This window comes from Pseudochaenichthys georgianus, chromosome 8 (genome assembly GCF_902827115.2).
Source record: "Pseudochaenichthys georgianus chromosome 8, fPseGeo1.2, whole genome shotgun sequence".
Taxonomy (NCBI): Eukaryota; Metazoa; Chordata; class Actinopteri; order Perciformes; family Channichthyidae; genus Pseudochaenichthys; species Pseudochaenichthys georgianus.
Window position 1 is genome coordinate 15,577,296 of NC_047510.2, and position 18,539 is coordinate 15,595,834.

The 18,539-nt window shown below is 44.3% G+C and overlaps 1 protein-coding gene across 8 annotated transcripts in view; it reads left to right on the forward strand.

Annotated features, from left to right (window-relative positions):
- The window catches only part of arhgap23a (Rho GTPase activating protein 23a), a 114,152-nt gene that overhangs the window by 68,087 nt on the left and 27,526 nt on the right, over nt 1–18,539 (forward strand). For 3 of the 8 annotated variants that reach the window (XM_034089143.2, XM_034089145.2, XM_034089144.2), the window contains exon 1: nt 12,257–13,199. The exons of 2 other annotated variants lie outside the window; for them this stretch is intronic. In XM_034089143.2, coding sequence (XP_033945034.1) covers nt 12,966–13,199 — 234 coding nt within the window. In that variant the 5' untranslated portion in view covers nt 12,257–12,965. Of the gene's footprint in view, nt 1–12,256; nt 13,200–18,539 lie in introns of those variants that run through there. 3 more of the 8 variants (XM_034089146.2, XM_034089148.2, XM_071204003.1) reach the window with 1 other exon arrangement.

The window sequence follows — 18,539 nt, forward strand, 5'->3', positions numbered from 1 at the left end:
CCATCTTTGTGCCAGTGGGAAATGCCGAAGGGAGTGGGAGGTGGAGGATGTAAATACCATTTGAATTTAATCTCATTGTTTGTCTGTCCAGCCAGTGTGGGAAAAGAAGCCTATGTTAATATCAGAATAATCAAGCCTCATAAGTCTTCCTTGGCCTCTTGCATCACATTTAACTTTGATTTGATTCGACAGGAGAGACGGTTTAAAAAAAAAAAATCATATATCAATTGATTATGTTTGCTTGAATATCTTTTGCCCACTGACAGCATGTGCTCAGCTCTTAGAGGTCAGAATGAACCCGAGGCGAGTCATGAGGGTGGGAAAACAGATTCAAATTTGGGACGGTCTAAGAGGAAGACCTTAGTGAATCCTTAAACTTTTATAGTGTGGATCTGGCCAACTATCAAGAAATTCACTTCAGTAAAAGCAGCGTGTATAAACAAGCAATCCTCAGATATTTTCACATCAATAATCTACCAAGTATCCAGTCTAAACCAAAGATTCCCAGGAAACCACATCCTGTACGTGGGCACCTCAATTAGAAGTATTTTTTATTAAATTAAAACGACTCTTCGCTGCTCTAAGGCCTCCCTAAATGGCTCCTCTACACCCCGGACTCTACTTTGAGAATTGCTGGACTGTACGATGGAGAACTTCCTCAGCGTTGTGTGAGCGGCGGTGCATGGCAGGAATGTAAAAACCAGATGACCTCAAATGGAAACTCCAGGGCTGTTGGAGGCAGGCAGGCCATCTCGCTTTCTCTAATAAACACCCAGACTCCATTCTGCAGTCCTGCTCTGCTTTTTCCCCCTCCGCCCTCGCTGAGTTAGCCTCCCAACCTGGCTCAGCATCGCCTCCACCACGCCCCAAATGTTGGACCGCTGCCTGGTTTTGGGCCCGAGACACACGCTTCGGGTGTAGCTCCCATCTTTACCCAAGGAGAACAACGACGTCATCCTCTAGTCCCAAAGTTATAATTTTCTGTTAATTACACAGAGGCAGATATGAGCTAAATATATCTGGGCTTGTAGATGGGGAGCTGCCAAGAGAAAAAGGGGGGCTCCTCCTGTCCTTGGCCCAGACGCAGACAAGGGGGGGGTGGAGCGAGTCGAGAGGCCTGCTGGAGCTCTGTGGTTTTCTGCTGCTGAAGCCTGCTCCTGAAAACAACCAGGAAAGAAAAAATGAGAGGGGGGGGGGGGGCTCTTATTGCAGCAGAGCTCAGACGTGACGCTCTGATTGCTCCCAGCGGTTGTGGTCAGTACAGGGGGGGGGCTGGGGGGTACAGTGCAAGAGGAGCAGGGTTAGCTTTTTGCCAGATGTCGTCATTGGCCTCATGGTATAAATGGTTTACACACATCAAGAGCCAGATGTATACACTGTAGAGAAAGTACAGCTGCAAGCTTACCTGAAAAATCCCAGCCGCCGCCTCACAACTGACACAGCAGGATGTGGCAATCAGAAAGCTTTTGTCCGTCTCTGTCCATGTTTTTTTTTATCTTATCTAACTTGCAGGTTAGAGACCCCAGTGAATAAATGTCTAGGAAAATGATGTATACACTAGATTTTCAAAAAACTATACATAAATATACACTACAGTGACATCTGGCGTCGTTTTTGTGCGACATTTTTTACTTTCGTATAAAAAAAGACCACCCGCGTGCGACGTCACATGAGGGAGAGCGGCCGGTCTAACGTATTAATAAACATGGATAGGGATGCTCCGATCGATATCGGCCGATACTCACTCTCTATCGATCGATCGGTGCTTTCTAAACATGCCGATCGCATGACGTAAAATACATGACACTTTTCTCTGTGTGCGGCAAAACAAGCTCGCCAAAATGGCTTCACCGGTCTGACATTATTTTAAGGTGTCCGAAAAAGACAGTAAAATAGCGGTATGCAACGTGTGTGTGAATCCTGCAGCTCCGCCCGCCGGACCGGTGAGCGGAGCGAAACACACAAGAGTTAGAGATAACACACTAAGCTATTTTATCTACCTCTGGAACAAGCTAAACTAGTTATTATAAATATATTTATTCTTCACTGTCGGGTCACTCATTACTGGATCAGTGAGCTGCATGAGATACTGACAGGCTGTCAGGAGAGAGAGAAGGGGAGAGAGAGAGGGAGAGAGGAAAAGAGAGCGCTTCCACTCATTTCTCCCGTGTTATTATCCAAAGTGAATGTAAACTTGAATAATGTACATAATTTCAATGTAATAATTAAGTTGATTGTTGTTTGTAGAAGCTCCATTGAATGAGCCCCATTAACTGAGTTTAAACATCACTTTAAATGGAAGATTTAAAGTGATGTTTAAATCTTCCATTTAGGCCCCGCCCACTCGATCGGATCGGCGATCGGTATCGGCCGATACTGATTCCGGCGATCGGCCCCGAAATTGGCGATCGGAGCATCCCTAAACATGGATCACAATGCTAGTTTTGACACAGAAGAGGTTGAAAATGTATATTCGTATGCATATGACGGACCACAACCTTATAATTATGAGCCTGCTCGGCGGCCAAGAGACCAGGAGCAGCCAAGGATTAGAAGAAATAACGGCCATCGGAGAAAAATGGAGCTGTGGTGTGTGGAGAACCAGTGGAAAACAGGGCAGCTGTCTTGGTGAGTGACCGGCGTTAGCTACAGTTAATGTTAGCATATGTTATCCATAACAGAAACTATATCAGCCGTATCTCGCGTTACCTAATGCAACTTCACACTACGTATTTCGGTGCTGTGTACCGGAGGGGAGAGAGAGAGGAATGAAGGGGGGGAGAGAGATGTAATACGGTTTCCTGATAAACGTTTTGTTTGATAGGCCTCTCTGTGGAGAGTATGTGCTGCAGGGAGGTGGATGCACCTCGCACAACGCACCCAGGAACGAAAGCTAGCTCCAGTACTTTTCCTGTGGACTCGATGTCCTGACAGGCTGGAGTTTATGCAACCTGCACAAACTCAAGCTCACCATGATTAAAAATGGTGAAATGCAATGTAAAATTACCAGCTCACTAAATCACAACCGCTCAAACCAACTAAAAACTACTACCGCGGATTGGGCAGAGAAGGAGTCCGAGAAAGTTGCTCCCCCATGTGACGTAATATGACGCGTTTGACGTATCACTTAAAATAAATCCTGAATTCCTGCCCTGATGTCTCGTAAAACATATCATATCCTGCATTAACTTTTTTAATTGTAATTTTCAGGCAAGGTTAACAATAAATCTAGTAAAAAAAAAACAACAAACATGTTGCACCTTTAACTGGAACAGATTGGTTGGTTCTGCAAGCTCTCATGCTACTTCAGCACGATAATAACGCCATCAGTAGTATGTTCACTTTCGCAGTGCTCACTGGTTAAGTTGCCGAATTCGTAATACAGTTTTACTGACTAGCAAACGATTTCCAGATTGAAGTGGTCAAAATAAAACATGTGTCAAGGTGTGGGAGGGTTAAGTTCTGAACCTTCACGCTCTGAAAAATCAACTGTGAAAACCGATTTCCAACCTTTTAATGAGCGTAAATGTCTCTGCCGTCAAACTTGTCACCCTGCAGGTTTTTTCTCATGCTCGAACAGAGGCACCTTGTTGGTTCCCATGGCAACTGTCATTACGAAGGTGATGGGTGTCAAAGTGCAGACTGACAACCCAAATCTGTATTTGTAGTAAGAAGGCCGATCTCCCGAAAAAAAAGATCACTTAGCCCTATAAACATTAAGGTCACTTACCTAGCAGCAAATAATCACGCAGATAGTTTGAATTAGAGTTATTATATTTGACAGATATACCGCATCAGGATCATTTTCGGGTGAAAAGTACAGCAGTACAGAAATACCAAAATATTAGATTTTTAGTGGATAGTAGGGGTGTAACGGTACATGTACCTGTACCGAAATTATTCGTTACGGGCCCTTCGGTTCGGTACACGTGTGTACCGAAGTGTACCGAACGAATATAACGTTAAACGTAAAAAATTGAGAACGTGAACAACTTTTTGGAAGTAATCTCAGGTGCTGCGTCGCAACATTCAGAGTAATTTGCTCACGTTGGGTTCAACGCGTCATAGAGCGAGCAAGTCATTTCATTGGACGAGAGGCATACTATGAGAGGTGGTCACAGGGATGCGTTCAAATTCAGTCAGTAATTTGAGGAACTGTCGAAATGACGAACGCAGATAAAGTTGAGCTCGAAAATCCTCCAGCATCATTGAAGTCTCCGGTTTGGGAACATTTTGGTTTCGCAGTTACGTACAAGGATGACGGACAAAGACAGGTGGACCGAACCAAAGCTGTTTGTCGGCATTGTTCAACTAAAATTAGTTACGCGGCTGGCAATACATCAAACTTGCACACTCATTTGAAAAGGCATCACCCGAACGTGAATATAACCGGTACCAAAAGAAAAAAGACTGAAGTGCAAACCCAACTCCCACGAGCATTTAAGCCTCCACCGCTCGCAACAAGTTCAGACCGAGCCAAATCTACTACAAAAAGGCCAAATATCCTTATGTTGCCATGTTAGCAAAGCGCTACCTGGCTGTATCTGCTACCTCTGTCCCTAGCGAGAGGGTTTTCTCCACAGCAGGAGACATTGCTAGTGCCAGCAGATCTGCCCTTTCGGCAAGCAATGTGGACAAGTTAATTTTTCTTTAAAAAAACATGAAAATACAATGACAAGCAAGTCATAATGTCAAACTGGATGCTTAGGTACTAGTACAGTACAGTCCAAATACAGATTATTTCAGTTCGTCGAAATGCTGCACCTTAATGTTTATTCAGTGCATGACATTAAGGATTTTGGGAGATGGCCCTGTGGGCCATCTAAGCTAATTTACAGATGGCCCTGAGCCCAATAGAGATTGCCCTGAAAAATGCGCGCGGACGAAATGGCACAAAGGGTTTGGGTCTAGAACATTTAGATTTTTGCAGGTCTTAGATGCTGTCTGGTGCATTCTCTAGTCTAGACTGAATTATAAGATGAACCACCACAATATTATATTGTTCAATTTTATTCTTCATTTCACTTGTTTGTTTGTTCTTGTTTGTGTTTGCTCGCTTGCATGCCCTGCATAGCTATAAGAAATACTTAAGTTGTTGGTCAAGACACTTTCCATCTGATGAAGGCAAATGCCTTCCCAGATGTAAAAAAGTAGAAAACATTACATTCAGTTGTAACTGCCAAAACAAACATTATTTACACTATTATGGCCCCTGTTAAAAATGTTTGTAATGTTAACAACTGTAAGTTGGTCGAATGAATGCCTCCTCATCTGGAAGCTGACCGAGCAGACCCGAGCAGCAGTCGAGAGGAGCCGAGTGCATCCGCGTAGCACTCAAAATGGCGACGTCAGAGTTCCCGTTAGCCGGCAAATCTAAATCTCTTCGGTCAAAATAATTTCCCTTTTAGCGCAATACCGCTTCAGTTGCGCCACTTATGTGACAGACAAGAAGAGTATGTGACAGACAATAATAATCAATTATAATGTCTAACACTTAAAGGTGGGATAGGTAAGTTTGGCACAAACTTATCTCGTGCCCTCATTGGTCATGTGCGCCTTCGTGTGTGTAGGAGGAGGGGCTCTGTAAGGAAGTGGCCGATTTTTCCCGGTTGTGTATTTTCAAATTCTAGCGCACTCGAGCTGGTTTCTCCAAAATTACCTACCCCACCTTTAATATGGAGAAAGAGATGTCTTGTATGGGTTGATTGTGCGTTGATCTGTTGGTAATGCCTCAGGGTTCCGGTGGGCATTTAAACAAATGCATAATGCTGCGCTATACTTTGTGGCCTCACCCAGTTGCATAGCGACACTTATTGTTTAGGTGTCTTTTAATAAGCAGGTAGTCCTATCATTAGCTAGAACTAGCTGGATCTGATCGATTGGACATAAACGCGAGTGAAGTCTAATCTGACGGGAGAGAGAGAGATCAGCTGCTGCTGACGAGTCGACACCTGGTCGACACGCAGCTCTGCATGATCACATGCAGCGGTGAGCGGACAAAACACACACTTCAGGTTAGAATATCACACGTAGCTATTTTAATTACCTCTCAAACTACCTATACTAGTTATATGTTTAGTTTTACTGTCGGGTTACTCATTACTGGATCCGCGAGCTGCATGATACTGGCATAATAGATTGCCCGATCGGGCAACCAGCAGGTGAGGCTTCATTGGCCGAGCTAAATACTAGATGGCCCCGGGCCATCGGGCAGTCCTTAATGTCGAGCCCTGTGTTTATTTCATTTTGTCTTTATTTGAGTGAATATTCACAGTTTAATAATAATTAAAAACCCAAAACTAATAGTTTATCTTTTGTGAGTACTAGTACACTAAAGTATAAATACAGATTATTTCAGTTAATCGAAATGTTGCACCTTAATGTTTCACAGTTTAATAATAAAAAAAAATAAAAAAAATATTTTATGTTTTATGATAATTTTTTCTGCTGTGCCGAAAACGTACCGAACTGAACCGTGACCTAAAAACCGAGGTACATACCGAACCGAAATGTTTGTGAACCGTTAAACCCCTAGTGGATAGAAAGAACAAATATTTGTATAATGTATTTAGTCATTTCTCATGCAAACAGGACAGAAGTTGCTGTTTATTCTTTTCTTTTGCAATGCTTAAAACCAAAACTACAGCAACTACAGAAAATAAGGTGAACAAAACAAGTGGGTTTCTCTCCTTTGAGTTGTTTTCTTGTTAATGTGACCTGAACATAGCTCTCCCCTGAAATAGACACTCCCTGCTAATTATGTTAAAGGAAAGCACCATCTCTCCACTTACTGCAGGGGAAACATAATGGGTGTGTTATTCAGCTGTGGTTCTCTGTGTCAACACTTATACTAACTCTTGAATAGAAAATGTTGCTACACTTTATGAAACAGGGTCAAAGGCTTATGCTTCCTCCCCAAACATGCCCACCTACACGAATGCAAGTCGAATAGCATTTAATAATGTATCATCATAGCAGGATTCGTATGAATGTGACCGACACGCATGGTACATGCATTAATGTGTGTTAATGCATTTATGAAGTCAGTGAAGGGGCTCTGATGAGGAGGTAATTAGAGTATCTCTGAGGAAATGTGTCATTTCTCTTTCTTCGCCATCTGCTCCTTCAAACTTCTTCACTCCTCTGCTTTAGATCACTCTCTGCCCTCATTTTTATTTCTTCCCCCGGTGTTCACTTTCCAACATCTGTTACCAACCCACCCTCCCATTCCTACTCTCTATCTGACTTTGCCTACGTAGATGCTTTTCTCGCATAGCCCACGTTCCCTTGGGGCATATTTAGTATGATGGAAGCCGTAGGTTTTCTTTGCTTTTTCGGTTGTTCTTGCCGTTTGCTTATCCAAAAAGATGTGGTCATGACTGAATTATGCCTGATTATATTTGTACTTTATAGATATATATTTGAAACAGATCGACACATTAAAAATAACCAATACTTCTAGTGTTTCTAACTAATTCAATAAATGTTATCAATTGATGGTATGGCAACATCTCTGGTTTCAGCTTCTCCAAAGTAATGATTTGCTGTAATCTGTGCTGCTGGTCAGACAAAACAAGACATTTGATGACATACGCTCGAGAGAACTTGGTAGTTCTGTTTGCCCGACAATCCACAAACAATCTGTGTAAAGCTATTCTTCACTTTTGAGAAGCTGGAGACTGCAACATTTGGACAAACACTGCATTCACCTTTTCAAATGTGAATATTTGCTGTTTTGTGTGAGGAAAATATTTGGCTTTTGTTGAGGAAGGTTGTGACCTGACGGCTATCTGCTATTTGTTAGCATATCATGGATCTAAAACGAAATAATCAAGAAAATAATTGTCAGATTATTGATAATACAAGTGTGCAAGTTGACTATGATTTACACCACAAATTAAAAACACGTGAGGTAAAGGTCAATGAAGAGTTATTTTCAGATATGTTGGGTTTCCACGCCGACAGGACTCACATGGCATCATGGCATTAACACGCCCATGTGAAGAATGCATGCATAATGCTTTAGATTCCCAAGGAGGAACACAAGGTCAGGAAGCTGTGCGCTGCTGCTGCTGTTGTTGTTGTTGTTGTTGTTGTTGTTGTTGTTGTTGTTGTTGAATCAGTCCCGGTCAGTCAGGGAGGGGCAGACCACCCTGCTCCCCTCAGCTGTGGGTTGATGGGATATCTGACCCCTTGCACATGTTGTCTGCCAGTCCACCTGCTCTCTTCTCTGAACTTCCCAAGACTGTTTCCACGTCAAAGCCCACAGCAGGTGTGACCTCTCTGATCTGCAGCCACTGCCTCCCACCCCCCACTGGTGTTATCAATTAGTAACCGACCAAAGAGCACCGATAACTGCTCAGAGGTCGACTCACCCTGCACACACTTTCCTTTGCCGCTGCAGCAAAACAAAAGGAAATGCACAGGAAAGATGAAACTGGACGGGTTTTGTGAAAAATTACTTTTAAGCTCCACAAATATGTTCTGCTTTTCTCTGTTTTATTTCATCTCATTTTGAAAATCCTAGGGCTTTAGGATATTAACGGCTGCATGTTTACGCCCCACCCTTTGCTGTGTCCCATGGGTCTCTGGGCTCTTCCCCACCCTCCTGCTGTCAGTGTGTTGTCGCTGCCCTCTAGTGGCTGCTGACTAACCTCTGACATGCCAAAGACCCTCATAGGTTCTGTGGCAGGGGGATTTACAGGAGATTACAGTTCAAAATAAATAACCTGCTTAAAAACACCCATGTCCATTTTTTCACTTTTTTTGTAGAACCCACTCGTACGATTGATAATAACTGTCTAGACAGAGACTGACTCTACCCCTCCTTCATAAAATGCTTATGTTTCTTGATTCTGAATCTGAAAACGTTTTACATTTTGGATTTGTGATTATTTTCATTATCCATGTGACGTTTAGGAAAGTAATTATCAACTGTTTGATGTTTAAACATTTCCAAAAATAGTCAAAGACATGTCCATCCAAGTTTGTTAAAGCCCTAAGTGATGTCTTTAGATGTCTTGTTTTGTCAATCTAAAGCCCCAGGATATTCAAATGAATATGATTTAAAACAGAGGAAAGCAGGACATATTTGACGAGCTAAAACCAGCTATTTCTGCCAAAATCTCGATTATTATTGTCTATTTAAAAATGAAAAATAATTACTATCAATAAATGGTTTTTCAAATAGTATTATTCTCCTTTTTTTCTATTTCCAATGCATTTTCTGTCTGTCATCAGAACTAATGGTTGCAACTGTACTTTAGAATCTTTTTTAAATCAAATGATGCCTTCAAAAAATAATCAAATTACTAAACTTGAGTTATCCTTTGAACCCTTTTGCAGATTTGAATCCGCCGCCTCATATTTGTGTGGTCACATGCCACATGTTGAGTCAGGAGTGATCAGTGTTTCTCTCACCAGTAGGGGACATGATTCCCACTGAGCGCTGAGAATGCTTCTCCACTTTTATAGATTCAGATAGGAGTATAAATGTAGTCTTTCGGCCCTTTCTTTGTTTTATGTGTCCCTTTTTAGGATTTTCATTGTGAGCATCAACCGCAGCCTCTCCACACTTTCTCTGACTTGTTGCAGCCTGTGTTTAGAGAAAACACCCCATCGTTGTGTCTGCAGCCTATATTGTTGACACGCCAACTCAAGGCACTTCTTCTCTTTCCTGTGTACTTCCTGTCAGGCCTCAGCCTTTTCCTCCTCCTCACACCTCAGAGGAGAGAAACCTTGTTCTGTCTTGTGAGGGACCCGCAGTGGAAAGAAGGAGGAGGGAGGCCTCTGTGTTAATCTGTTGGCCCGCAGTTAAATGTTATGAGTGTAAGGGGATTAAAACATATCACCAAACTAATCTGTCCGTTACACCGACAACTGCTTTACTTTCCTCCCTCCTCCTCCCTCCCTCCTTTCACTTTTCCACTGATGTGTTTGTTGTCAGAGAGCAGAGGGGGGCTGAGACAGGAGGCAACGAAGCATCTCTCCTCGGAGATTAGCAGCACGTGTCGGCCCTTGATTTCCTGACTTGAAGCGCTTTAGGTCATTTGTCACGATACAATAATAATTAGTATGAGCCGGTCTGTGACGTCTCCAGAGTGCAGGGCGTGTTTACTCTGCAATCTAATCGTCAAATACAGACGACGGCGTGCTGCAGGGATGTACATCAGACAGGCCCACATGCAGGTGATGGATGTGCGGCCTGCTCGGGCGTGTTTCAGCCGAACAGCAGACAGTGTGGGTCACTGCTGGGAGGGGATGCTATTGTCGCAACTCCTCGTGTGTGACTGTGTGTCCCTCCATGTAAACTGTAACCAAACGCCTCCTTGATCATTTCTCTTTTGTCAACCCCTCTCTTCACTCTCGCCCTCCTCTTTTGGTAAATGCCTCCATGGTTCATGAAGAAGAGAAATAGAGGGGTGGAAACAGACCCTTTGTTTCCAAATTAGGCCCTCGCTCCCTCCTTGCCAAAACGATCCGTTAGTGTAAAACACGTGATGATGAAATCCCAACTCCTTGCTGCCACTATGAAATGGAGCACCTATGAGATTTCAAATAATAACCCCTAGCCTGGCTCTCCACCAGCGATGCACTATGATCTGACTGCTGCACCTCTCACTGGCAGCCGTCTGTGATTTCCTCTGATCTCGCGTCTCTCCCGGCATGAGGACAGTCGGATCTCCTCCTGCAGGGTGGTTCTGCCCGGTAGGGAGAAGAGCGCGGAGCTCGGCTCTGACCCAGAGAGAACGCAGAGAAACCCCTACAGCCTCCTGACTTTATGAGGAAACCTAATTATTACATAGCCAAGTTTAATTATAACCAGTTGGGACTCAGTTGGACATGTGGCGTGTGTGCGTACGTGCACGGGGTAAGCAGCCGTTGTAAACGAGGATTCTGAATGTGTGTGTGTGTTGGTGAAAGTGTGTGCTACTATTCAAACCCAAGTGAATGTAGATCCACCTAAACCTAATGTGTGATTATTACAGAAAAGATTAAAGTGACGCTGTGTATCTTTCGAACAGAGAAATAACACGATGTTCCTCACAACCTTTTGGTTTTCATACTACAGCCCTATTTGGGCAGGTATAACCAGTTGCTTTTAATGGCTAGTTTTAGCTGATGTTGAACTTTAGATGAACATGTCAGCTATCCGTCAAACCAACTTTTGAATTGATCAAAGCAAAACAACAAGAGGCATTCAGGCAGCTCTTTATCAGGCACTTTCTTTTCCAGCTTATGTTTGCCTCAATAACGCTTAAAATAACGTCTTGTGAGTATCTTGAAAACGAGAAGACATTTTATTATCTTCTAGACTCTTGTAAATTAATATTTATTTTATTGAAGCAAGGAACATCACAAATAAAACAATGCAAGTTATAAGATTAAATCCTGGATCTTTTGATTTAATTAAGCTCGCTGGAGCCTGCCGTCTTTAGCTCTAACATTTATTTATTTATGACCATCAACTATTCCAACCCGCAGTGTGTTTAACACAACGTGCAGCATATCCAGCGCGTACAGTCTCCGCGGGATGACGGCTCGCTTCAGGCAAGTTGGAACTTGCCCGCTGTGCGGCAGGTGAAACTTGTCTAACCTCGTTGGTAACTGATGTGTGGCACGTTAACAGCGATGAGCGTTGGAGGGGAAAGTCTTCATCAACATGGTCACCTGTCTGCCGTTCTCGCATGGATACTGGACGCCTGGCTGTTTGGTGAGAACTGTGTGGCGTGGGCGAGGTCACCTTTCTGACAGATGTAGTGGTATGGGAGTTGGATAGAGAGGTCATGTTGACATCCAGTAGCAGCCGTTTTATTTTTGATTCTTTCCATTTTCTTCTCTCATTATCGTCTGCCCTCGTTTTTTCCTCTTACGCGAAAAGAGAGAAAATACAGCAGCAAGGCAAATGTTTTCTTTTCTCTTTGTGCTGGAAATTGGCCTCTTCCTCTCTTTTTTTGTCTCCCCTCTGGGTGGAGGGGAGACAGCGAAGGCAGGTCCGGCTTTTGTGGAGTTTAGCGGCGGGATCAGAGCTTTGTCACTTTTGTTTGTGCCGCTCGCGCGCACACATGCTGCACACGTGCGACCACCAGGCTTCCTCTACAAAGATCTAGAGGGGATTTAGTCTGCCGGAGAGATCTCCACCTGGAGCCCCCATCCGCTCAGGGATGACCTGTGTTCTTGGATTAAAGTGCAGAGTTTACTGTACATTACAGTTGTTTGTTTGCACTGTCGGACCGGTTCATTCAGCGGGTGTGAGTGATTGTTTGGATAGGGATTGAGTAGCAAAAACAAAGAAGAAAGAGAAAGCTAAACAGAAACGGAGAGACAGAGCGAGGGATGACATAGCTGATGCTCGCTGAGATAAGGAGAGTTTTGGGTAGAGATGACAGTTAGGTGAAGGGGTCGGTCTTGAGAGAAGGAGGGAAGAAAAGAGGAAAGAGAGAGCGCAGTGGGAGGGAGGAGAGACAGAGGATCCAGCCCTCTGGGACAGCAGTGTGTGTTTTGGGGGTGGACAGAGTGGCTTTGTATGCAGAATATCACCGGACACCAGCGGGAGGGACGCTGTCAGTTGTTCTGTGTGTGTGTGTGTGTGTGTGTAGTGAAATCAGACCTACCTCTGCTCCCTGCCACACACACACTCCTCCATCTGTTGCCCAGGAGCCTGCCGTCTGCTGCCTCTGGTCTCCTCTGAGGGTTCGAATGCGTGTGAGAGTCTCAGAGAGCTGATTCCCGGAGGTCAGGAGGAGTCTGTGATGTGGAACCTGTGGGATTAAACTTTCTGGAGTGGCAGTGGCAGAGATGGATTGGAGCCGGGAGACGAGAAGTTCAGACTCTTGATTGACTGGAGGATCCCAGAGGAGGATTTGCAAGCTCCACGAAAAATCGCCCCGTCTTCTCTTTTTGCTTGATTGTCTCTTTATCTGGAGGTTGTCCGCGAGCTTGTGTAGAGAGTGTGTGTGTAGCCCATGTGGGCGGGGAGGGATGCGGATCTGAGAAAACGCCGCGCCTCGATGCCCGCTTCTACGCTCCCTTGCACTGTGCCGGCCGCGTCCGACTGGAGCTTCCAGAACCCGGTGGGGGTGGACTGCAGCTCGCCTGAACCCCGCTGCATCTGGCTGGCCGTGCTCCGCAGGGCTACGGGCTCAGGGGCGCCGCCCGCCATGCCCACTGGGCCCATCCAGAGCTCTCATCAGCCCCGGGTAAGGAGAGCTCAGCCCAACTTCCTCTAGTGGCCGGACGCGGAGTCTGGGATTTAAAGCATGAGTCTGTCGCTGCAGTTCAATGATCTGTGGATTTACTCGTTTATTTACAGGCCTTAATAATAATGAAAATAGGACTTCAACTAGAGATGATTTCAGGCTTAATCGTTTGATCTATGACATTTTTTGAAAATTGTGAAAACATAGCCATCCACGTTTCTCAAATCCGAGGTGATATCTTTCATTTCAGTTTGTCAGTTCAAAATCCAAAGATGTTCAATTTCCAGACTTAAGTGGATGAAAGCAGCATTTTCTGCTATTTTTGCGCAAATAATTACTTTAACTTGATAGGATTCAATCAAAAAATACTTGGTACGTTTATTTTTCTTTCGATCGGATAACTGAAAGATGGACTTGCTGTATGCATTGCCAACGTAGGTAATGATTGGTTATTTTTCAGATTCATTGTTTTGCATTTTTAAATGTCCGCCAATAAGGCAGATTCATTTTAAATTGCTTCATGCAGTGTAATAGAGAAAGAAACTCAACTAACCGATTAATCATCAAATCATCATAAATTAAAAGACCTTGTAAGCAGCCAAGATGATTATGCAAATGATTTGTTTGTTGCTGGCGGCGATTTGTGTGCTTCTCCAAAAATGAGATTACACACACACACACACACACACACACACACACAGTGATATCAGCAGAATATTCTCAAGACACCGCTGTGGGATGGTCTCAGCCTCGCCTGTCAACATCTGTGTATCTGTAGCCATTGTTTGAAGTGTGTTAACCACTCAGCTGTCGACAGGTTCGTTAACCTTTCAGTGTCACAAAGTTGTGTTGCCTTCAGGCTGTTTCTGTTTCACTCACTGTGGATTGTTCGTACTTTTCAGAAAGCTTTGTGGCGTCACTTGTGGTTTTTATTGATTACGATGCATAGTTAGATTATTACTGTATATATCTAAAAACGCGTATCACTTTTCCGACAGCTGTCACTTACCGACTAGAGTGGTTAATCCACCGGTAGTGGGTATATGTGTCATTTTTTATTCTGATTCATTTTTAGTTTGGCATGAATTGTTGTGATGTGGTGGTAAACACAGGTGTGTAAACAATGACTCGATGCCTATTACAAGGCTAACAGCCACCCGTATGAAGACAAATCAGTTACATATTTATACAAAAAGCAAAATATTACTTTATTCTTCATTTTATTTCTGTAAAGACCGTTTCCTTATGAAGCTTACAGTATTTCTAACACACTTTCAAAGAAATGTATGCCATAAATAATGCATTGATACAAATTGTACATAACTGAGGTCGATTAAGCTTCCTCGACACAACAATCTATATCTCTCTGCCGCACTTCTCTCTTATTTTAGCTGCCGTGTGCTTTCGTCTGTGTGATTCTGTCCCGGTGGCATATTGACCCTCCTTCCTTGGAGGGGTTTCTAATTAGTGGCTTAAGACAGATGAAGGGGGGGCTTCAAAGTGCCACTTTTAGCGAGGTGTTGTGGAAAGCTGTACATCCCCCGCCCCCACCATGCCCACAGAATTCCGGGCACCCACATGATCTCATCGCAATGTGTGTGGGCATTTATGTGGAATATTACCTCCTCTTTTTTTGTACCCTTTTTCCCTGGTTTTACCATCCCCTCCCCCGCCCCGGATGACTCCATGACACAGTTAAGAAATGCCACAAACAGGAATGTGAGTGTTAGGGGGGGGGGGGGGGGGGCTGTACGGACACAGCTGGGACAAACACTCAATGTACACACAATGTGTTTAAGGAGAGAGGTGGTTACAGTAAGAAAGATATTTTTAAGTGAAGAATCAAAAGTTCCATATTGTTAAATGCATCATCATTTCATTTAGCTCTTTTTGTTCCCGTCTTTCCCGGCAGTATAAGCGGGAATGAGGAAAAGTCCCTGGCCAGATTTAAAGCCATGTCACGCCACACAACTAACTACTACATGCCACATGCATCTGCCCACCGAGCTACCAAGTCATTCTGTAAAAGTTATTCTAAAACTGAAGCGCCTTCCCTTCCAGCGTTTTATAATTGTAACCAGAGCAACCACCACACATACATAACATATTTCCCAGGCATCATTGGCAGTGCAGTGATGCAGGTGTCTGTCAAACAAAGAAGTACAATATGTTTTGGTCTTCAAGTTGCAAACCCTGTTTAACCCACATTGCATCATCACCTGTTCGCCTTGTTGAACTGACAATAGGGTGGAACTTGTTTTTGAGCATACATACTTTATTCGTATTGCCACAGGCTCACGTGCATGACTCATGAAACATCTTGTTATGTAAATTCCGAGGGGTGTGCTGCACATATTTAGTTTGAATCCTTGGTTCATAAAGCAGGTTGGAGTGTAAGCGGCACAGCGGGATGTTCATAGACTCATCATGCGTTCACAAGCCGGCACAGGATGCATTTTGACCTACAGACCCTGGACGTGGCCGGTGAGTCCAGAACTATCCCCGAACCTGTCCTGTTCTCTCTTGGCAGCCGGGCTCAGGGGCCGCAGGCAGCTACGGCTATCGGGATGAAAGGCTCGTCAGCATTTGTAGCGTGCGTAAAGCTCCACTTTTCAAACAGGTTGCCGCTCTCAGCCGTTTAAAAGAGCATTGTTGTTCTGCCCTGCCGGGGTGTTAGCAGGAGCCCGGCTCCCCGACGGCCGCTGCATTCCTGCGTGCTGCGAGCGACAGCCCCACACGTACACTGCTACTGATGATTATCACTGACTATATCATCCTCATCATCATGTCCTAGAAAAGCCTCTTTCAGACTGAAAATCCAGATTATGAAAGATTCTAACTGTCGCTGTTTATTTTTAAAACATTGAACTCTAAATGTTGGCTCAAGATGTTATAGATGTACATTTCTAACTAAACAGAAGTGTTGCAATCCTGTCAGCAGGAGGTCTTCTGCTCTCCGCTAACACTTAGTCATGCATCTTAATGATATGCTCTCTAATTGAAAGCAGGAGGGGAAATATCCACAGGGAAGAGCTTGCTTCTGTGTGGTGTGTGTGTGTGCTCATGTGTGTGTACACTACTTTACACACACTCAATGCAGGAAGCCGTCGCGTGGCATTACAAGTTGCTCTGCATATTCAAATGCAATTGTCTCTCTGAGTGTTTTAATGACATCATTCAGGTGGTAATAAGATCCCTCAAGGCTCTATTATCTGAGGACTTTGCTGTGTCATTGTAATTGGCTTCAAGAGGAAAGACTTGTCAGGCGAAAACGGATCATTCTCAGTAGGAGAGGAGGAAATACCAAATGTCTTGCAAAGAGCAAGTTTTTTTTTTTTCTGCGTCTCGTCTGCGCAGGAAGTTTAGACTTAAAAACCCCAGGAACATTTCCCCCAGTCTGTCGTTGGTTAAACGGAGAGTCTGGAGAGGCCAGAGCCCGTCAGCAAGTTGTTTTGGGTGAAACCTGTAGAAGTCCAGAAGTCTTATCAACGTGACCGTTAGGACAGGATTGTATTCTGGCTTCAGGGGAAACGGTGGCCTGCAGATAAGGCAGAATAGTGAGCCCAGACTTCCCCCACAGTCCAGAGCAGCCGAGTGGGAAGCCGCGCTGGCTCGGAGACCCAGGCAGGCCCTGTGTGTTTTGGGTAATCACAGGGTTTGGTATTCTCAGCGCCGGGAGGGGCCATGCGGTCGAAACCGGCGTGCTGGAGCCTGTCCCTCGCAGGGGCCCGATACTCCTCCTCCTCATCCTTCTCCTCTCATTCACTCTCTCTGCTCTCCCCCCCCCCCTCCTCCTCCGCCGCTTACAGTGTGTGCTCCGACTTGTCCAAGCCAAACCGTTCCCTCTGAGGAATTCACTCGGTCTCTTCCTCCTTTGCTCTTTTATTTCCTATTTTTTTTTATTTACTCTGCGCCTTTTCTTTTTCTGTATCATTCTTATTTGGCGCCTCAAGCATTCCTCCTTCCTCACGCACCTCTGTGTGCTGCTCTCGTGCCACATAAAAGGCCTGAATGCTTGCTTGTTTGAGAAAATAGCAGGGGTTACTTTACATTGTTGAGACTGCCAGGCTGCAGATCAGGCATCTGCAAAATATACACTTCATGCATACTTCAGTGGATGCCCCGGAAAATAGCTTGTATGTACAAAAACACAAAATATACTCTCTCTTTAATGAAAACATGTTTCATTATGAAATCTCAAAGTCAGAATTTATTTTGTTATTGGATGGAAAGTCTGAAGTAGAGGAGGAAAAAGAAATGGTGGTGAAGGTCAGCACAGCCGGATTTCCATCACACGAAAGCATGTGGGGAGAGAGGAAGAGGAGGTGGAAGGGAGGAGAGCTGAGTGAAGGAGTGGAAGTGCCTCCATGATCCATGAGATCTCAGAGCAGCTTTATTTATAGCAGCATCTGGTTATCCCGCCCCACAACGCTACCACACTTCCTGCCTACAGCCTGCCACTTCCTGTTGTTGTGTGGCCTCACTACAGGCCTGTCAGGTCAAGTCTGTGTGTCTGTGTTTGTTATATATCAGTGTGTGATTGTGTGTGGAAGGGTGACAGGAAGTGAAACGTGGGGTGCGCATTTCCAGGGGGTTGCTGTCTGTAGTCTAGACACCTCTCTGGCGCACTAACACTAAAACACACAAACACACACATTCTCACAATTGAACCTGAATTTAGAGAACTAAAAGTTAAGGTGTGACTTTTTAGTGAAACACGTGAACCAGACTTGTGTATCATCTATGGGCATGTCCACACCTATCTCCTGCACCTCATTTGCTTTTGAAATAACAACCCTGGAGCGTTCTGTTTTATTGTCCGCTAAATGACGCCGTCTTGTAACAATAAAACATGCAGACCGAGGTGCACCTGGACCCAGCTGGTGTTTTGTAGCTTCTATACATTCAGGTGTGGCTTCCGATCATAGCAATGTTTTAATCCATCGTCATTATCATAGTATTCCTAGGATAAGTCAAATCAAGTATGACTCCATTTAAACCATTTCCTTGTGAGCCGTTTGCGAGTGTCACCAAAACAGAAGGCAGTGTGTTCGAGCAGCGATGAGTGCAGCCATTGGTTCGTTTGAAAAACAGCTGTGTAAGCCCCGGATTTACAATATAAAGTGTGTACTAATGGACAATAAAGGAAGTTCAAATAAAGCTGTTATTGCAGACTTGGATTATTTACCATTCCTCTGTGCAGCCTGGGCCCAAGTCGACATATCGGTAGTCCAAAACCCAAATCTATTCAGTTTACTATATTAGACTAAGAGGGGTTATTATTTGGCACTTTGCTTATATGATTAATGTATAATTACAATTGTTGTGGATTCATATTCT